The sequence below is a fragment of the Etheostoma cragini genome, chromosome 17 (assembly GCF_013103735.1).
Source record: "Etheostoma cragini isolate CJK2018 chromosome 17, CSU_Ecrag_1.0, whole genome shotgun sequence".
NCBI lineage: Eukaryota > Metazoa > Chordata > Actinopteri > Perciformes > Percidae > Etheostoma > Etheostoma cragini.
Genome location: NC_048423.1, coordinates 7,713,297 through 7,735,854, shown reverse-complemented (window position 1 = coordinate 7,735,854; position 22,558 = coordinate 7,713,297). Strand labels below are relative to the sequence as shown.

At 38.7% G+C, this 22,558-nt stretch overlaps 1 protein-coding gene across 2 annotated transcripts in view; it reads left to right on the top strand.

Moving 5' to 3' along the window:
* Nucleotides 1-22,558, top strand: part of rgs7a (regulator of G protein signaling 7a) — a 50,267-nt gene that overhangs the window by 24,109 nt on the left and 3,600 nt on the right. For both annotated transcript variants that reach the window (XM_034899183.1, XM_034899182.1), the window contains exons 3-15: nt 4,781-4,877; nt 7,533-7,583; nt 14,650-14,756; nt 15,660-15,711; nt 16,582-16,646; nt 16,943-17,019; nt 17,252-17,333; nt 18,292-18,366; nt 18,527-18,625; nt 20,000-20,061; nt 20,528-20,638; nt 20,780-20,905; nt 22,308-22,494. In XM_034899183.1, coding sequence (XP_034755074.1) covers nt 4,781-4,877; nt 7,533-7,583; nt 14,650-14,756; nt 15,660-15,711; nt 16,582-16,646; nt 16,943-17,019; nt 17,252-17,333; nt 18,292-18,366; nt 18,527-18,625; nt 20,000-20,061; nt 20,528-20,638; nt 20,780-20,905; nt 22,308-22,494 — 1,191 coding nt within the window. The remainder of the gene's footprint in view (nt 1-4,780; nt 4,878-7,532; nt 7,584-14,649; nt 14,757-15,659; nt 15,712-16,581; nt 16,647-16,942; nt 17,020-17,251; nt 17,334-18,291; nt 18,367-18,526; nt 18,626-19,999; nt 20,062-20,527; nt 20,639-20,779; nt 20,906-22,307; nt 22,495-22,558) is intronic.

Sequence of the window (22,558 nt, the reverse complement as noted above, 5' to 3'; positions counted from 1 at the left end):
ACACACACACACACACACACACACACACACACATACATATATATATATATTTTTTACTACATGTCATAATTGTAAGACTCAGGTTGGGAAAAATCCAGATTACATGATACAGGCTTTGAAAAAATACAATTATCGTGGACATATCCCCAGTTTACTCAATATGTAAGCCTTACACTATCATTACCAACTCAGGAAATAACAACCACTTTTCCAGCCTCCTTTATTTTTTGCCCAGCTAACTGATAAAGGTCACTTTTAAATGAACTATCTTCAGACACACAATAAAATTGTTGAAATTTCCTTGGAAAAACTTGCCACCTTTCTGATGAGCTGAAGATAGAACCTTCCTAATAACTGATCCCTTTATCGCCTCGCTTTTCTTAGAAACAGGCCTTCAAATAAGGGACTTATAGTGCACTTAACCACGGCTAACAAGAAATCCAACAGGCCAGCATTGATTTAGAAACCCAGTTTGAAATGTTTTTTTAGCTCCAAATAGTGCTTCAGAACATTCTGATTGAACCCTGAGTGCCCTCAGTGGTAGTCTTTGAAGTGCTTGGAGCCGTGTGCTGAAGCTCAGTATGTGCTTATATCCTGCACTTTTGTTAGTCACTTCATATGTACTGAGTCCTGTGCAATCATTATTCAATGATTCACACTGTGCAGCCAAAACACTCACTCTTATCTGCTGAGAGGCTGCAGCGACACAGTCAGACAGCTCTGGGTGGGTGGATGGGTGGGGGACGGAGAGAGACAGAGAGAAAGACTCTTGCTTTCACTCCCTCTCTCTAGAGGGAAACGACTTTCCTCTCTTCCTCACAACATGAAGCCAGAGAGCATTCCGACTTCAAGAGCTTTAGATTCTGAATATTCACGCTGGTGGCATTTTACCGTGCGTAGACGGTGAGGGTTGCAGAGACAGGAGAAAGTGTGTGGAGTATTGATCACTAGTGCCGTTGTCCTTGTATATTCTGTCTCAGAGAAAGACAATGAGACATGGAAACAGAGTGAAGGTTTGCGTTATAAGGCACACTTATTCAACAGCCAATGAGTCAAATACAATAAGGATTAATTTAAAGAGATGTGTTTAAAAAACAACAACAAAAGGAATGATGCATGCGACACATAAAAGGAGACCATAGGAATGGTGTTCATTTTTTTTTTTCTATGCGTCTGCTTTAGATGCTACTGCTTTGCAGGCCTGCATTGTAAGTATTGGAAGGAGTTGTTTTGTTTAATTTAAGCAAGGTTCAAGCAGAGTTTCTAACTGTAATTAAAAAGTCTCTTTTAAACTGTCTTTCAAACTGTTTTCTGAACAACTTTCATTGTCTTGTGATCAACTATTGTAAGTCTCTTTGAGATTACCCCTTTTTTCTTCAACCTGCCTTCTTTCCCTCTAATTCAGTTAGTGACTTCTTACATTTCCCAGAATGACTATTTACAAAGATGTGAACATCTATGATTGCAGCGGGAAGCCTTATTCAAATTGAGATCTGTCTTTGTGGCTGCAGTGAATTGTGGTCTATTAAGGCTTCTGCTGGCGAAGACATTGTATAACATTGATGAGACATTGGTATCAGCAGGGAACAATCCCGACATCCAGAATGTAAATGGCAGTAAGAAAAACTGACCAAAACGTTTAACAAAAAAATGGAAGCAGAAATTAGAGGAGAAGCAGAAGCCGTTAGGATTGATTTTTTTGGCTAAGGTCTTTTTAGAGACATTTAAGTTGATTTCAGAACTTTACTTGTATAGGGCTATAAGTACCCCCCTGATTTACATTGGTAAACCTCCAAGGAAACATTGTGTAGAGCAGGGCTCGACTGTAAAGTTGATTGAGTCAAATGGCAACCGTTTTGTGGCCTCTGTTACCCCTTTCTGTTTAATATTTGTGTTTTATCAAAAACAAATCAAAACCAACAAAACTGTAAAATCTTGTTAAGTTTAAACACTATGGTTGTGTGCAAGGCAACATTTCAGTAGTTGTGCGACTGCTTTTCACACACACAATTTTCTGTTTGCCTTAGCTGAGCAAAAATCCAGTGCTAATATGGCACCGGTGCCCGGTATCTACCAGACAGAATAGCAATGCAGATTTCGGTATCTCATTACGGTGCCACGTAAATGTCTGCGCTGCTCTCTTATGGACGTCAGAGGCAACAAAAGCATCGCTGCACGGGATGCTAGTTAACACTAATAACACGTTACATTTAGCAGCAGGTAACGTTAGCCTACCATTAGCTACATTAGTAACTAGATTAAACACGGTTAAAATCAAGGGGGTAAGCCTCTCTTCTGTAAGCGTAGCTCCAAGGGCGCTATTTTAATGCTACAAAGCCATCACCAGCGGTTAGCATCGCAAGGATATCTAATATTCTTAACTGGGGCAATGGGATCTGTTGGGACATTTTTTTTAACTGTCTGTGGTTGAAATGCTGACAGACAGCTAAACAGTGTAAATGTTTGACTGTATTTCACTGTAGAGGATTCCAACACGGATGTACAACCGTCTGTTATAAAGCTGTACGCTAAAACAAACTAGCACTGGTCATTGCTCTTGTGATTTTTTTCTTCTTTTTTTAACCTCTTTTAATTTTATCCTCCCTCAGTCTTCCTAAGCCTGAAATTTTCCTCCAGCAGCTCTTTAGTTACAGTATTTGCCTGTGCTCCATCATTGTCAATTAGGCTCCAATCCCTAACTGGGATGATCATTAGCTCCAGGGTATTTGACTAGCTACATGCTTTCATTATAACACAATGGAACGGCACTAGCTTATGAAAAGCCTGTTATGTTCCCGGGGAATGATGGACCCAAATACAGAGAGTAGGCGGAAGTCTTATAGCTGTTGTAGGTTAATTCCAGAAAAAAAACTAAACAAAGTACATACCAAAAACTGAGTCCAGAAAGCAACAGGAAAAAAACTAATGCAAGAACCAACAGACAGGATCTCAAAAACATACTGTGTGTTAATGTGTAACACTACAATGATCTGACCAAGGAATCAGGTGAAAAACATCAGGTAATCGCAAGAGCAGGAAAACGCAGGAAGTAAAGCTAGACACAATAAAACAGAAAACCCTGACTGTCTGATAAAACAGGAAACAGAACAGACACTAACGGAACGACACAAGACAGGAACTATACTGTAACTAGACAAGACAAGGGAGCAAACACGGACATGACAGAAAACCAGTCTAACAAATTAAGACAGGAAAACACACTACCACACTAAGACAAGACAACACACCAACACCATAACAAAGCCAAAGCCAAGTAGTCACGATTTACATATCCAACCCAGCTTTCTCATCAGAATTGTTCTTTTCTCACCAATATGATCACAGAAATTAATTTTCACCCACCCAAAACCTTCCTTGGTATAAAATTAAATAAAAATTGTTATCTTTTCCTGGTCAACTCCACTGATAAGCCATGTGTGTCCTACAAAGATGGAGAAGAAAATTGTAATTGAGGGGATGGTCCATGAAGTCAGACCTGTGAGAACAACATAGTACATCAGTACACAGTCACAACATAGAGACACCACACATTAGATGTAATCAGATAAAAAGTACAGTTTAAACCCAAAAAATGCTTCTACACAACATAACAAAAAACCTATGGAGTACTTTACTAATGCTAGATAAACAACTAATCATTGTACATTTGATAGTAGACGACAAGCTTCATTTTAGATTATATATATATATATATATATATATATATATATATATTATAACATTTTAAACTCTTGATCTGTGCTCCGCTTTGTGCGCAGATCAAGACAGCACAGTTTGAGCACATGTTTGAATAAGACCATTAGGTTGCAGTTTGGAATTTAGGAATCAGTTTGATGCTTTTATTTCCATCAGTATGTTTAAAATAAATCTTGTCAAAAAAAAGGAATCTGAAGATCCCCATTAAATACCTCTTAGTACAGAAAGTCCTTTACAAGTGAAGGGAAGTGAAGCAACCCATTTGGTATGCTTGTTATTGTGTGCCTCTTTGTGTAGCACATATTAGTGTGTTGCCAGGATGTTGAACTCTGTGTACATATTTTCCACGGGTATATTTTTACACCGAGGGGGAGTTTGGGGAGATCTCTTGGCCTCCAATCCGACTGACGTATCGGGGCCATGCTCTACTCTGCTTTGCTCCCTTCTGTGTCTTCTTGGAAATGTGGCTGCCTTTGTTTTGCGCTGCCAGGCCCTCGAGACAACTCCCAGTACATTTGTCTCAGTGGCATGTGCAAACAAATGCTTGCATGTTTTCATGTGTGTCCATGCATGTTGTTCCTGAGCAGCTTTTACTTCAAATTTGTAGCTCGGTCAATGCTGAACACAAAACATGTGTGTCTTTTGAGTGACATTATGAATTTTTCTTCTCTGCTCTGAAAAGTTTGGAAGTGTAGCTACTTTGGGACACAAATATTCTGTGATGGATCATGACAAGAAACATCATTACAAGACTTCCTAAATTCAATAACCTAGCTGTTGCAGAATTCAATACATGCAGCTTACTTGAGGTTTGATGTAAGAAATGACACAAATCCGAGAGATTTGTCAAAGGAGAGGCAGAAATATGACATTGATTGCTAGTCACTAACTTTGTCGTTTCACTGTGAGATGGTTGAACCACAGAAAACTTGTTTGCTTCTGTTTACCTTTTTCTGTATTGCACATACATAACCTCTTCTTACTAATGCAAGTTGATAAAAAAACCTATTTCTCTTTTTCTCCCTCCCTCCTCTTATCTCCCCCACTGTGCCTATGTAACCAGATGGAGGAAGTAATAGCACGTATGCAGGATGACAAAAATGGCATTCCCATCCGAACAGTGAAAAGTTTTCTAACCAAGATCCCCAGTGTTTTTTCAGGTAAGGCTTTTATCTCTCTGCTCTTTTTGGTTGTGCTCTTCTACTCTCTCCTCTTCCTTTCCTCCACTTGGCTCCCACCCACCAAGTTCCCCGACTAGGACTCTTTTTCGGGCCAAACAAAACACTGAAAGTGTTTAGAGAGTTGTCAATTTTGCATTTCACACCGACACTGACAGAATGTCAAGAGAATCATATTGGATTTCTGAGCTGTGCAACCCACGAATCCATGCCAGAGTGATACTCCATAAGAGATTATTTAATTTAAATAAGACATTCAAAAGCTAAAAGGAGTGAGGCTATCATCACTCTCATGCATTCTTTACTGCAATATCAACTTAAAACTAAACTTACAGTATCAAATTAAAATGTAAAATACAATAAAAGTGAGAGCTTTTCAATGCAACAGTGTCAAAATCTTGATAAATATTAAGGATTTCTAAAAGTCTACTGAAGCACTTCAAATTTGCAATACTGTAATCATCAGATTTTGAGAAGTGCTCGTTCCTAAAAAATTGTGCAAAAATCTCCTTTTTGCACGATTTTGTCCCAGTGCATCAACAATGTCAAACGCGCCACCAGTCACCCTTACTGCTTAGTAAGGCATCGATTATACTCGGGAACGGACGGCCAGCTGAGGACCCACAAGTGCATAGTAAGTGTGTTTATACTATCCGCTTGGAGGACGTGTTCCACACATGCACAGTACACTGCTACTCTACTGCTTGGTAGCGGAGTAGCTGCACGGACATGTCAGCACATAAACACTCTGTGTCAACACAGAGGCTATGCTTATACCCTTTGATGATGAAATTACGTCACATGGACACTGGTGGACCCTTGTGGACAGTATAATTAATAAGGGCAGTGCTTGGCTTGACATATCCTTGACATGAGTGACTAAGCTGAGGTTGAAAGGTTGGCAGTGAGCACCAACACACAGACACAGATAAATTGAAATAGCTAACTTTAGCTTTAGTGACGTTAGTGAAACAATGACGATGCTTTGGGCATTTAAAGGGCAGCTGATGCACAGTTCTTTTTTTGTAGTTTGTTTCCTTTTTCATGCCAAGTCTACTACACAGTGTTTTTTGTTGTTGTTTAAAGCACTGGAAGGCTACATTGATTTATGATTTTACATCTGGCCAAGCAACATCAGCTCGGACACATTTTTTTTTTAATGATTCTTTTTTGGGTTTTTTCACCTTTTAATTGATAATACAGCTAGGTGAGAGAGAGGGAGAAGACATGTCAGACTCGAACCCTGGACTTCTGCGGCATAAGCCTCTCAGTATGTTTGCGCCTGCTCAACCCACTGAGCTAACCCGGACACCCGACCCATTTCTGTTCTGCCTTTTTGTCATTATACAATCAATACAGCTGTCAAACAACTGGCTACGATTGTGGGATTTGTACCGTTCACAGTGTATTCTAACATTACACATACTTTCCTCCTCATACTTTTTGCTGCAGTAATATTTCATCATCACTGGGATCATTAATTGTTGATGTTATCACTAATCGCTTTGTTCATATTATAGTCATATTCTGATAAGCGCGCACACACACACACAATCTATGGGCATAATAATCAATATGGAGAACAGCCTTATTAGAGGATTTTCTTACACATCTCATTCAACCTCTCTACAGACTTCTCTTATAAAGTGGGTCAACTTTCATAGTGTGAAATTGGGGTTGTATTAATGTCAATCCATGGAAAATCTCATCTTGTTAGACAGACAGAAAGATAGCTTGATCGACAGCCACAGGGACCGACTGTCTCTCTGCATGAATTCCCTCATGTCTCCATTTCACACCTTTTTTCAGCCATCTGTGGCTCTCGTCTCCTCAACATACCTTCACCTGACAGCATGAAAGACTGTAATAATAGCTTAGAAAATATATATTTAGCTAAAGTGCCAATGTCACATGTTGTAGGGTGTGAAAACCTCCAGCGGATGCTGTGATGTTTTTCTGAGATGTGAAAATGATTCAGATGGTGAAGATCCATACCAGAACTTGGATGTTCAAACAAGATAAAATGGAAGACATGATACAAAAGTCATCCCTAGACCTTATCTCAAAATGTTTAATGATTGAATCATCAGTTCAGAAAAAAATATATATATACACATATAGTACCTTGCCTTTTCCTCTGCTCAGTTTTACAGTTAAATGCATTTTTCCTCCCCTCGGGCCATCTTCTGACCTGTTTACATCTTAGTTTTTGTTTCTTACAGTTGGAAATGTCTGATGTGATGCATTGACTCATTAAATGGTTGCAATTGCCAACTGCAACGTCTATGATCTGACTGAGTCAGACAAATTGTGTTGTTACTGTACACAATGGATGCTTCATTGTGCTATTGTACCTTTCTGGTCATTTATAATGGACTACAGCCAAAGAGAGCTGGCTTCAAGAGGGTGTCAGAAAAGAAAATTTGGTAATGGATGGCCTATTACCCACCCACATGGTGTAAGGCGAGATAAATTGGTATGCACTGTGATTATGTGGGGAGGTTGGTAGGTTAAGAGTGTCATTGTTTTCCCTTTTATTTGCATCTATATGCAAAAAAGAGCAGCAGTTTCAGCATACAGTGAATATATTAGATATCATATTAGTGATTCATATTTATGTGCTTTCTCTCATTTCAGGTTCTGAAATTGTACAGTGGATGATCAAGAATCTGGATATTGAAGATCAAGGTAAAGGTTGATGGATATTGTCTAGCATGAGAGGTTGAGTTGCAGGGGGCGTGGGTAGGCCTAGACGTGAGGTAAACATACTGTAGAGTAACTAAGATGAAAGGGACAGGTGTGTGCAGTTGTTGTAAAAAACAAGGGAAGCTAGTAAATGCATTTTGGCCTCTTTAACAACACGGTCAGCAGTTGGAGCAGCAGCAGTGGATGTGACACATTGCTCATGGAGGCAATTTAATTAGCGCCTGACGATGATGATGATTTAGAATCATAAGGTTTTAAGTTTTATAAGCGAAGTGTCAAATGATTCCAGAGATAGTTGACTGTACATCCATGGATGCATTTCAAACAGGAACTGCTAATAGCTAACTTGGTGCAGTAAAGGTGCCAATGTGCCAAAATATCATAGACAGTTAAAGAAATATAAACAATTACAGCTTCCTCTTCTTCTTTATGGTTTATTGGCATTTGGCAAACCATGCATTACCGCCACCAACTGGACTGGAGTGTGAACAAAAACTATTATTGTCTTTACTAAATCAATGTATCTAAAGGAACTTAATAATCATGTAACAAACCTTGCCTGCTGTTTTTCCCCATTAATCCCTGACTGTAAAAAGTTGCGGTGGTTTGCCTTACAAAGTGTCAGAAAAAGGGTAATTTTCTGGGTATTAGTATGTGCTCAGACTGGTTACAGTGTGTGCATCTTCCAGTTGAATGTTTGCCTATTTTATGTAATGAATAATTGAGACCAGTATGACAGATTCCAAAATTCTGACCAAAGAGATGATATTTTCTTCACTACATTTGAACCCCATCTTCTGTACTATCCGCCTCCATGAAGATGATCTGACTTATTCGTGATGTATATTGAGGTTTACACATCGCAAGGGGACATATATAGGCTAAAAATAGAGCTCAAGTTGTAGCCCACAGCTAGCAAACTAATGTTAACTAACTCCATGGCAACATTAAACTTCCTGCTTACATCCACCAAACATCCTCCTAAGAGGTCAACCCATCATCTACAATAATCTTTGTATCTCATCTTAATTGATGGCAATGTTAATTTAAATACTAAATTGTAGGCTATCATTATTAGAGTTGGTTATACTGTTTATTTTCAAGCTTGCTGGGGTTTCTCAGGGCAACATGAGAGAAGAAGATCAGATTGGTTTATTGAAAAATTTTAAATTTAGATTTATTTTATTTATTAAAGAGGAAGGCCTACGTGTCTTTATGGAATTATGTGTACCTTTACTTATTGTAACAAAGCTAAGCTAACCCTGGCTCAACACAAAGGCACACAGCTACCAAGGTTAATTTAGCTTGTTACATTAATCGCCCTGTCTCCAGATGTGTCAAAAGTATTCACATTCATTACTCAGATAGAAGTGTAGATACTAGGGTTTAAAAAGATTTTTTTGTATTTTTTTTGTGTTTAAGTATCTACTCAAGTTTATTACTAAAGTAAAAGAGTAAAAGTACTGGTTTCCAAACTATTTAAACTTAAAAAGTAATTTAATAGGGAAAAACTAATGTGAATATGTTTTTTCAAATTAGACGGCAAGTTTGACTCCGATTCGGGGCGGACCCGCAGATGTTTGGCAACTGGTGGAAATTGGGGGTAACCCTGGATTTCCAGTCTGTCAGTACCCACCAGGTCTGGATTTGTTGTGAAATGGCTGCGGCCATGACTGACAGCTGAAGTCCCAAGGACACACGAGATCTCGTGAATTCATGTAGAATAGAACCGCAAAACCGACAGAAGTTTGTTTCCATCCAGAGGATGTGCAGACGCATGAATGGAAACAAACTGTTGGTGGTTTTGTGGTTCTATTCTACATGAAATTGCAAGATCTCGTGGGTCCTTGTGACTTCAGCTTTCAGTCATGGCCTCAGCCGTTCCGTAACAAATCCGGACCTGGTGGGTATTGACGGACTGCGGAGCACGGAGCCAACACGCAGAGCTGATCTGCAGCCGTTTTGCAACCGGGGGAAATCAGGAGTTAGATGTCTTTTGGGACATTTTAGCAGAATGTTTTGCAAGTGTAACTCTTTGTCATTATATTTGTATCAAAATTCACATCATTACACATCATTATGATGTACCGTATTTCTAAAGCCAATTGGTTTATCTGACATAGGATTTATTGGAATTAACTGCTTACTGTGGCCCAGACTTGATTTATTAACATGCATAAATGTGCAGTCCAGACAGCTCACTAAAATTGAGAGGATAAATGTGAATGAGGAGCCACAGGTTACCATGATCAACATCTTTGTGGACGCTGCATATAATCCTTTAGTTGCGTTATTCATCAGTGATCTCAAAACTGACCTGATCCGTTTTTCTGTAAAAAAACATAGAAAAAGGCATTTTAAGACATTGAACCACTATGAATTGGTACCAGGATGATTTATTCTTTACAGGGACATGAGTATCCCTAACATATCATGGATAAACATTCATAAATCCAATTGTAAATCATACAAAAATACTTTTTAACTTACCTCTACCTCTGGTCTCATATTTACTAAACGCAGACGTTTTCTGCTGTTTCAAAAGTAGGCCTTATCCAGCCTGTATATCTGTGGTTACAGAGCAAACAGGAACGGCTAGAAGCAATTTCTGCATGACTCTGCATTTGCACCAAAATGTAAATATCAAGCTTAAAAGATAGGACTTAGTGTAGCTGTGTAACTAACTGACTAAACATTACTGTTTACGTCACCCAAAGCAAGATGGGAACTCTGGTGGGAAAATCTAAAAATATGTTCATCCCATAAGACAAAGAAAAACAAACATAAGTGACAGAATGCATGAAAATTATTTTTGTATGGCAATATACTGTATGGCATGCATAAAGTAAGAGTACAGTAACAATTGCATAAGGCTGTTAGTGAAAATCCAGCAAAAACAGCCTTAGGTTCAAAGGGGTAAATGGACTATGAACTAATTTACTCACCGTATCACTAAGGCAACATTATGAATTAGCTTTGCTGTATTATCATTTCAATTAGGCAAGCAGGGTTGTAAAAACCTAATCAACTCCAGCATCAGTCTGCTGCTCTTCTGACCTTGGACCTGACTGAAATAATTCCCTCTCCCAGGGGTATCATTAAATCATGGTATTGATAAAATAAATAGTATGGTATTGTAAGTCCATTAGATATTCAGGCCTGTCTGTAAAATATATGGTAAATACTCAAAATATAAAAATCATTTTAAAAAAAAATGCTACAAAAACATACATACATACATACATACATACATACATACATACATACATACATACATACATACATACATACATAAACATAAACCAGATTCTGATTCAAATTGTTTAACTGCTTAATTTTCAGTTGAACACAAGAAGGTAGACATAAGTAACAAGTAGCCAACTTGTATAAAATAACATGACGCAGCGCTGGGTTTTCCTCCTGTGCTCCCCAATATTCTGAGTCACCAGCCACCGCTGATATGCATATAGTACATTTATACATGCAGTAGTAATTTAGTACATACCAATTTAGATCCATGTGGGGGGAATATAGTTTTCAAACCGCAACAATCAAAACATTTAACATGACTAAAGAACACAAGATACATTAAATAGTCAAATTTATTAACCGGACATCGACAAAAAACTGTCAAGCAGTTAGTGAGTGTGTGCCCATGTGTTATTAAGGATGTGCATTGCATATGTAAGAGCACCTAATCTGTTCAGTGGAACACCAGATGGTGAAACGATCTCTGAGGGAGGACATCAGCATGGAAAGGCTTCATACTGTTCTGTATAATGGCGCTGGTCTTCTCTTCCAACCTCTTTTAAACCTCCTTCTCATCAGACTCAATAGTTACTCCTGCAGTAAAACCCTTTAAATGATCTTTTTCAGTCTCCTGAGATCACCCCTCTGTACACTGCTACTCTAGTACACAGGTGTATAAAAGACTGTAACTTAACTAAAGTGTGGATCTATGAAATAGTGTCATTATTATTTCACTAGTCTTCTAATAGTTCATTTGCACAGTATAATTCCACTATCTCCTACTCCTCGGTTGATTTAAACTAGTTATGGAACAAGTATTAAGATCATTTATTTAGATAAAAGTACCAAATACAACCATAATACAACAATCTAAAAATACAAAGCACAAATACAAACCTAAAAATATCTAAGTATTTCATAACCCAATGATATGCTTTTTTTGAAAAGTAACTAGAAACTAAATACACAATATTTTCCTGTAAAACACAATTGAGTAGAAGCATGAAGTAACATACAATAGAAAGTACAGTAGGCTACTTGAGTCCTTTCCACCATTTAAGCAAAGATTCTTGATCATCTGAACATCTCCAAACAGTGCATACTGTATAGTGTCAACAATAATAAGAAAAATATAACTACAAATACAGAATCTCTTGCGTTGTCTTTAGATCAAGCTTAGCTGGAAGAATACTCCCACACTCCACTTGGCAGGGCTCCAAACTGCTGGGTATTTGGCACTGAGCTGGTAATATGATGAAATCAAAGGGTGTTTTCCCCCCGGACTCCAAGGCCGGCCTGTCTTGACAACTTGACTAATTCCAGTCCAAGGTTTAGCCAGCTATAAAGCTTATAGAAAAGCCTACATATGTAAAATGGAAGCCCGAAGCTCCCTTGCCACCAGGAATTGATCTTTATAGACTCGTACATGCAACAACAAAACAATTTGGGTTTATCTTTTTATCCCTGAAAACCCTCATTAGTTTTAGTTATTATTTTGGGCCGATCATACTGTATAGTTTCTTTATGAAAATAAATGAAATCTTTGTATGGATACTAAATTAGCACTTGATCTAATTGGCTGTAGTCATCTTTAAAATGTGCTAGGGGATTTGATAAAATTAAAATTAGCAAAAATAACAGATTTTGCAGACAATGCAGTGGCAGGACTGTTTTGGGGGGTTTAGAAAAATCAGTTACTGTGTGGGCATGACAATTAACATTCATCGTTAAAGCACCATCAGAAAACCCCAGCTTCACTTCAACAAAAGTAGAGAGCCCAAACAGGTGACAAAGTGATTGAAGAATAGGAGACAGTAAGCTCTAACTGCACTGTCCCAGATGTCATTTCCCATGCTTTGCTGACTTTACTTTTATCTGACATTCATCTCGTCTGAGATAAAAATCCAGAAAATTTAATGTTTTAATCGATAATGAGTAAAAACATAAATGGATCATGAGTGGATTATGCTTGTAAATGTCTGTCTTCTTGAATTGCCCTTCGTTTTGTGGACAGAAGCAAGAAACAAGCCTAGAATGTCCATGTAGCTCTTTGACAGAAAGTACTCTTTCGTCTTCTGGTTAAATAACACACCAACATATGTTATACAGTAAATTATATATACAGTATATATACGTATACACTGTATATAGCCTCTGAATGTGTAATCATATTGCTGTAAAAATATCGCAGTTGATGAGGACGGTACTGTGTGTGTTTATAATTATACAGGTTTAAATAACATATGACTCATAATTTATTAATAAATCCCGGACACACACACACATACTGTACCTGCATATCCGCATCCTGACCTCTCAAAGCTGTGACAATCATCTCAGTACTAAAGGAAAAGCCAATCTATATTTACCTCTCTCACACACACACACATAGCCACACACAGCGTGTGTGTGTGTGTGTATGTGTGTGTGTGTCTGGGTGTGTGTGTGTGTTAAAGAGCGACAAAGCAGAGATGTGAATATTTTATGCATGCATACAGCGTAAGCGCTTTTTAAAGCATCCATAACTCTGCATATTTAGACTATTTCAAGCAATTCAACTTTTATGTCTGTTAGCTTATTAGTATTTTACAGTAAGATCACAGTTTTCTGCTGGACTCCCCTGGGCTTTACACTAAACATTCAATAAATAACCAAGGCACTGTACATACCAGAAATAGACAGGGACACGACTGTATGAAACATGTATATACTGTTTCCTATACCGTTCATAATGACCAAAAAAAGTCACATAGTATTGTCAACAAACAATTCTATAGATGAATAATAGATGGCAACACCATGAAGCAGAACACCAGGTGATTTGACTGATGAGTTCCGTCTTACTGGCTGAAGGTGGGCTAATCAGCCTCCCGTCGTGCTGTTTGGTTGGATCGAAGACATGCCTTTTCTTCTATTAGAGCAGCAACTTCATATTCTGGTCCATGGTGTTCATTTTGGCCATTTTGTCAAAGACATATTTAAAGGTGAATAAAGTTAAATAGCTTGTGTGACAATAAACACAGTATGCTGCCTGAGGATCTGGGATGAGGAACTATTGATTGCACGATAATCAAATAGTCTTCTTTAATTGAAAGAGTGGGATCCCAAAGCAGGTTTATCTTTTAATTCCTCAGTATAAACTGAATACAGATACATCAGAATTTATATTACAGGCCTTATTATCCTGATCCTTAAAGCTTAAACCTTATTTGTTCTTGCGAAGCGTTAGATCATGAGGTTGATACCACTCTCATATCAGTTTACATAAGGCTACATAAGTCAGCAGTCGCTGAGCTTAGCACGACTGGAAATGAGGAAACAGCTTGGCTGTCATATGGTAATAAATTATACCCAGCAGCACCTGAAGCTTACAAAATTACATACCGATCTAATTTGACTAATTTCTATAAAAACTGAAATGAAAAAACAACGACAATTTGACGTTTCATGGGAGTTTATGTGTCAGACTTCTTTCCCCACGAGTATGCAAATAAGCATATTTTGACAGAAAATCTTTTGGGTCTTTTCAGTTCTTACTATATATTAATCTTTTAGAAAGTTTTTTTTTAACACATTTCTTTTAGAGCACAAAAATAACTATTTAATATCTGCGAGACAGTTGTAAAAAGACAAAACCTTTCTGCCCCCAGCCATTTATTTAACACTCCCAAAACAAGCTGAGGTATTTGTGACTGTTTTATGAAGATAAAGTAGTATGTGCTGTTGAACAATACTACTGGGAAAACTGTTTACACCAAGTTGTAAATTGACTTTATATCTGTGTTGTTGTTTTTTCCAGTGGAGGCTCTTCACCTAGGAACTCTGATGGCTGCACATGGTTACTTCTTCCCCATCTCAGACCACGTCCTCACTCTCAAAGATGATGGCACTTTCTATAGGTTTCAGGTAAGAATAGTAATGCTCTGATTTGTATTTATGTTGAAGGATCTTATAAAAATCTCTATTAGTCTCTATTATTATTCTTAGTGGTACAATTACAGTAATGTTTAAAAATAGACCTTCACGCGGATCATTTTTTAAACAGGCTATACCATATATGTCATCATAAAAACTTTCTGTAACAGAAAGTTTTAATTCAGAGTCCAGAATGGTATGATACAGGTTTGCCGTAGATTTCATAGAGAAAAATTACAAATATATTCTGTAATTTTATATAAAACAGCTATAGCTCATTCCTTGCTGTTGAAAATGAAGTACAAAAATCCCTTTACACATGACAAATGTCTAGCTCTAAAAGCTGCAGCCATGATAAAACTTCTGTGTGATATGCTGGAGTCAAAACAGTGATTAGGAGTTGCTCCATACCGTGCTCCCTAATTCTCCATAATACAGGTTCTTGAAAATAACAAAAAACAACATCACTCTGAATGTCAATCATGGGATTGACAGTTTAAGTGATTTTGCACCCAGCAAGCTCCCGTGAGTGTGCGGCACAGAACCTACTGAGGTTAATCAATGCCTAAGGCTGTTTTGGGTTGTATGTAGCATTACGCTTTAGGTGTAGTTGGTTTTCATCTGAAGCCAGTCCAGTCCATACAGTGGTGCCTGAGGAGAGGTAAGATTTGCTCTCAGTGCTTGCTGAAAGGAGCTTATGTGCTTTAGATGTTATGCTGAGCCCATTATACAACAAAATGTTTTATTGTGACAGATGTAGGGCTGTGACTGTGTGCCCACTTTGCAAGGCAGTGCTTACTTTGATTTAAAACAATGTGGCTAGCTGAACTCTTTCAAAGTTTTTTTATTTATTTTTTTAAGTCTAGTTTCTTAATGACCTGTTTTTCCTTTTAGACTCCATACTTTTGGCCATCAAACTGCTGGGAACCAGAAAACACAGACTACGGTGAGAGAGCTGTTCTAGTCTTATTTAAGAGCAATGATACAGATTGTTTATCTAGTGCATTTGTCCACTTTTCTGGGGGTGTTACCAAAAGTTCAAAAGATTAAACACAAATAATGCAACAGCAGTATGAAGATATTATGTAAAAACGTAAACTTTTGTTTTTAATGCTTGGACCATAGTTAGAATCAGTAATAGTACAGTTGGCATGCAATAACTGTATGCTTTTATTTTCCTCAGTAAAATATTCTCTGACTGACACAGACTGATTACAGTGTTTGTATGCATGCAACTGAACATTTGGCTGAAGGTTTGGACTGGTGATACAGGGATGAGCTTTTCAATGTTTATAGCAGAGCGAAGATAAACACGTTCATAATGCAAAAAGTAATTTGAGCTAATAGCCGCACAGCCATGCAGGTCTTTCATTTGTTGCTTGAGTTATAGGACGGGGAAAAGGGCTAATGCTCGCTGTGAGAATAATCCTGTGAGTGCTAGGGGAAGTTAGAGTGTCTCAGATGTAGCAAGTGATTCACATGAATGCTGCCCTTTAATGAAAACAGTGTAATGGCATAATGAAGCTTCCACATAATGATCAGTTAACAAAGGGATGAAGGGATGATGATAGTACAGGAAGAAATCAAAAGTCAAGCCCACAAACAAACACACACACACACACGCACACGCATGCAGCCACACATACAGGCGCTCAGAAACCATTCACAGCCAATGACCTTTGTGATTTGCAGGCCAGTTTAAATGTGCAGTTGAGAGGATTAAATGAGTAAATGCAGGGCCACTTAAGGCTGTTAAAACCCAGCTGAGATCGCGTTATCCCTCTATTACCAATCTCTCTGTCTCTCTGTCTCTTAGCTGTTTACCTCTGCAAAAGAACAATGCAAAATAAAGCACGTCTGGAGCTTGCAGACTATGAAGCGGTAAGTGAAAGAGATGGTTTTCTGTCAGCACTCCCCTCTCCACACATCTGTTAATACTGACACTAAGGACATTTGTTTTCCTGTGTGCCACTGCATCATTTGTAACTTTCCCTCCACCTGAGCTATTAAATGAATCATTGGGTTACTCAGGTTTTTTTTCCTCATTCTATGTGAGCAGGGATCATTAAAGACGGTGTACAGCCGTGCACTAAACACATCAACTCAGAAAACGTAATCAGCCCAGATCCCTCGAAAACCTTTTATTCCCCATTTATTGTTCTTTGTTTTACTTGCAGGAGAGCTTAGCAAGGCTACAGAGAGCTTTCGCCAGGAAATGGGAGTTCATTTTTATGCAAGCAGAAGCACAAGCGAAGTAGGTTTCTATAAGAACCACACACGCATTGAGCCATTATGAGTGAGTCCTCTTACACTCTCGTTCTGACATGATTTAAAGTGGTTTACTACAACTTGCTTGTAATTACCAGCACACAACTTCACAGATGAGCTGCACAGTAAACATGTGATGGAGTAAATGCATCATACCTGTGTTGGAATAAGGTCCATGCTCTGTAAAAACAGTTCTAAACTCCCTTTTTGGTCCTCAGAGTGGATAAGAAAAGAGACAAAATTGAGAGGAAAATTCTCGACAGTCAGGAAAGAGCATTCTGGGACGTGCACAGACCAGTGGTGAGTGAAATTACTGATGTTGTCGTCATCGTCACCTTTGCTGTTACCGATATCAATTGCTGACATTATCAACATCATCTTAATTGTTCCTGCAAAAGTGAATGTTATTGAAAAAGTAATTCCACACTGATCACTCTGCGCCACACACAGATCAAAATGAACTTCCTGTAGATATAATTTGTTCTCTCTGGGCTATTTGAATCCATCCCACCCATTTCACAGGCAGTGGCGATGCATCAAGCTGTTTGACAAAGCAATACTTTTTTGAAAATGTAATGCACTTCATGCAGTTTGTGCATAAGCTAATGCATGAATGGTGGAAAGAGGTAAACACATTGGAAATCTTCCCGCGTGTATTCCTCTGCCATACAAATTTAATGCCACATCAATAACTGTCATAACACATCAGCTTCACTGCTGCTCTTTACCTTGTTTATACATACTTGCTTAGCATTAGCATTTATTTCCCCCTGATGTTAAAGGGTCTCCTATACTGTGTTTCTCTAAAAGCCACTGCTCCATGCTTAATTGGAAAATAAGTTCAATTTATGCGGCTTATGAGAGCAACATAATCAATATTAATTCAAATTTCACAGTGATGTGTCTAGCTTCTCAGCCCTGTGTTTCTGGAAGAGACCTTGATTAGGCCACTTGTTCAATCATCCAGAATTTGCATTAGACTCTGATTTTCCGCTGGTTCCGGTTTACTGGTTTTGCTAGAATTAGCACATTCCATGTTTAATTAACCAACAACTGATTGTCCCAGAAACTTCAAAAAAATAACTTCCCTTTCCAGCCAAACATATTGGATTTGACTACCTTAAACTCATACTGTGGTGTCAATTGCACCTTCACCGTTTGCACCGAGCTATACTGGAGGGCAACGCATAAACAACTGAAGTTGTAATAATTAAATTTAAGCTGAATTAACTGAATTTCCTCCTCACTTTTCTTACAGCCAGGATGTGTGAATACAACAGAAGTTGACATAAAGAAGTCATCCAGAATGAAAAATCCCCACAAAACCAGAAAGGTACTGTAGATGTTCTCACTGCTACAACTTTCTTTTAAGGTCAGGGTTGATATTTACTCTGTAACACAGACATAGACAGCAGGCCTAATCTTCCTCGCTGTGCTTGGAAGCAGCTGTAAGGCTATTACTAGTAATTTAACTTTGTCTTTTGTTGCCTCAGTCTGTGTATGGGCTGCAGAATGATATCCGTACCCACAGCCCAACCCACACCCCTGCCCCAGAGGCCAAGCAGCCTACAGAAGAAGAACTACAGGAACAGGTTAGACCTGCAGGTGGTGCTCTACTATTAAAGATAGGATTTTTAACGATTTGAAGTCAATGTTAGCTTTCTTTGTGATGGTATTTTAAACTCAGGTGGATTTATAAGGACTATGGTTAACTGCTCCTCGGATTTCTGCCAGGTTAATTAAGACAGTTACCTAGACTATCTGTCAAATCTAAGTTTTCTGCTGCACAAATTCCAGGGCATGAAGTTAACTTTTTCGACCTGTCACTTTTTTGCCTCATAAAAGGTGAAATACAGGAATTGATGTGTCTCTACGAGCCTACTCGTGGACATTGCAGCGTCATATCGGGATGTAGCAGGGGGGGCGGGCTGGGACACACACTGATACATTTTGATAAAGTACTGTAACTTACCAATGCACCTTCAATAATGTAGCTGTCCTCACTTTAGGTCATCCTGTACATCTCCTCTGCTGTTTTTCCTGTATCCACCGTGTGTGATTGTGTGTGTTTACGTGTGTGTGCGCGTCAGTCGCGGGGGGAACGGAGCACTAGCCCCGCCCACTGCACCGAGTCGGCTGGATTGAAACAAAAGCAACTTTCGTTACAAAACGTTACAGCGTGCATTAATGTTAAAATGTATCCATGTTGGCAGGACGTCTTTCTCTGTACACAGGCCTCGTCTTCACATCAGAAACAAGGAAATTAATTTGACCCGTTCTCACTCCTGATTGGTCAGTGGCTGCGAGTGGGACTGCTGGGATTGTTGCGAGTGATGAAAAGGCGATGGGGGTCCCGGCTGTCAATCAATGTCTTCCAGTGTTGCGGGCCCCTGATTGGTCCGGGCCAGTAAGCAACTGCATACTCTGCATACCGATAGTTACGCGTCTGAATCACTCAATTCTCATTGGCTACCTGCCAATGCGATAGGTAGATTGACAGAGTTACCCGCCAATTGAAAATTTCACCTGCAAATGGCGGGTGGGAGGGTGTTAATTTCATGCCCTTCTGAACGTAGGCCACACGTTCAACCAAAACAAGTTTCTTCCTGAGGCTATTTTGCAGCAGCGCCCGGGCTCCGCTTGGCGTTTAGCCCAAGACAATTCTCTTACTAGCCAGACCCTCCTCCGTAGCGCTGTGAAGGAAGGTCTGGCAAAAGTGAGACTAATGCTAGCAGTCAAATTGTAATTATAGTTCTTATTTATTACCTGTAACTTTATTGATTTGGTATGAAATAATTACATTGAGTATCTTTAGATGTAGTACAGTTTTAAGTGCAAACATAAAGTCAAATTATAAAAAAAAATACGTTACAGTGGGTGTGTTAATTATGTACTTACTAATGTACTGTTTTCTTGTGATTTTGTGGAGATTGATGTATAGTAATTTTTATCTGCCATGGTTTCAGATCACCTTTTGGCAATTACAATTAGACAGGCATCGACTGAAAATGTCCAAAGTGGCGGAGAGGTGAGCAATGTTGTTTGTGTTTATAAAGTTTAGCCATTGATTTGTTTATTGAGCCTTTAAATGGCCTAACATGGCGTGGAGTAAAGAGCTCAGGTGACCTTGGAGAGTGATTGGGCCCAGACAATTCCTTAAGTCGGTGTCAGTGCTGACAATACCAGATACTGGATGGCACACAAAGTGTCAATTTGTCAGTTCCTTCAGTTACAAGAGAGGAGCATTCAGCAAAGAATTCTCAAATCTTGTGTCCAAGAGCGGGGTCAGTCCCGCTTTCTATCTAAAGGAGGATTTCACCTCGCCTTTCCTTAATTAAATCTTACAAATAGACAGCTCATTCATAATGACTCACAGAAAAGTGCCAAGCAGATGTGATGACTAGATTATAATATATGTCAGATTTCCACCAGTAATACAGATTCCTGTCATTAATACTACATGCTCTTTGTCTCTCCTTAAAAAAACCAAACAGTTTGCTGGCCTACACAGAGCAGTATGTCGAATACGACCCCTTCCTCACGCCTTCAGATCCATCCAACCCATGGATCTCAGATGATGCCACACTCTGGGAGCTAGAAGCCAGGTGGGTGCATGTCTCCAGAGAAAGAGCAAAATAGATGTTTATATGGATACTAAAATGATTAGATGATATATTTATATGTATTTTGTTGCACACATAATTCATGAGGGAAAGATAAGTTGTGTTTTGTGCGTCCTCCTCCAGTAAGGAGCCAGGCCAGCAGAGGGTAAAGAGGTGGGCTTTCGGCATCGACGAGGTTCTCAAAGATCCAGTGGGGAGAGAGCAGTTCCTCAAGTTCCTGGAGTCTGAGTTCAGCTCAGAGAATCTCAGGTACTCACCAACATGCAGGCTTGAACTAACTGACTGAACTAACTGAAGTATAATCAAATGCAAACCAAAATAAAAAAAATACAAAAGGATGTTTTTACTGCCATGTTTGCTGACGCAAATACATACAGTATGTTACATCATAATTTGTATAGTTTAATCTGTAGCAATTCATCAAGTTGAATAAGATTATCACATGTTTAATATGTAATATCTACAAAGCAACCAGTGCTCACAGCTGTAAAATAAGTGTAGTACAAAATACATTTGTCTCCGAAAAAATGTACAGTATTTGAGTAAATGTACTTACTTTCCACCGCTCCGGATTAGTCAACATAGCTGGTAAGATGGCAGGATAGTCATGTGTTTTGTTTTGAACTACGGACTGTGCCATTATCTGTAATTGTCTTGTGCCGAATTACAACCCTTACAGCAGCCTGAACCATTGCAAATTGTACCCTCAACCACAAACCCTAAAATAAATGGTTAACCTTCGTGGGACCAACTTTTGTTCCCACATGAGTCTCCACAATGTGATTGTGTGAACACATATTTGTCCCACTGAATACACACGTAAGAGACAGTGGGGGATTTAAAGCTCTAAAATAAAAAAAAACTATCCCCGTTATTATCCTGGGGCCATCACTTCTTCCATGTGTAAAAGTAACCTTCCGGTAAATTGTTTAATCAAAAGCAAAGAGAGCAGTGGATGCATCTTTTTTGAACGTGCAACTTTAGCTGTGGCTAGAAAAACACAGGTGGGCAGGAATATTATGTTACCCAGTTTATTCATGGAAACAGGAAAACTGCAGAGTATCAAAACATTAAAACAGCTAAATATGAGTAGAGCACCATTGTGCAGGAGAGCTCCCCTGCTCCCTCTGATGGTACATGAATGTATTGTTTATGCACAAAGCTGATAAATTGGTCAGTTTAATTGAATTAAACTGACCATTTAACATCTCAGTCAGTTGAGCATCAGTTTATTTTTCCTATAATTGAACAGATGTATCATTAACAATTAGCATGTTGTTATTCATGCACATATTAACCCTTTAAAACATAACTTTTTTAAATGTAACTTGCTGCATGTTGCTGAGGTCTCCCTGAGTAAGGCAAACACTTAAATTCTTCCTGCTAGGTCTACTTACCATGTATGTTTTTCCTTCTGTCAAGATAATGGACCAAATTCCTTGTTGAGTATGTGTAAAATAGAAAAAGTATGCTCTTAAAAGGAATAATTTAATTATTGGAGATTATTTTCATGAACAAAATGTGTGGATAAATACTTATTTACATAGTTTCCAGTACATGCATACAGTTACATCAAGTTTAATATTACTTAGCCACGTCCTATTTGTGGTCCAGAACAACTGTATTAATTACCAGTCATTTTGGTCTGTAGGTTCTGGCTAGCGGTCCAGGAACTTAAGAAACGTCCTATCAGAGAAGTTCCAACCCGTGTTCAGGAGATCTGGCAGGAGTTTCTGGCCCCCGGAGCACCCAGTGCCATCAACGTGGACTCCAAGAGCTACGACAAAACCACCCAGAATGTCAAAGATCCCGGACGCTATGCCTTTGAGGATGCACAGGTGCAAATGATACAAATACATTAAATCACATCAACACATTTTATGTAGCAGCTTGTGTCCAATT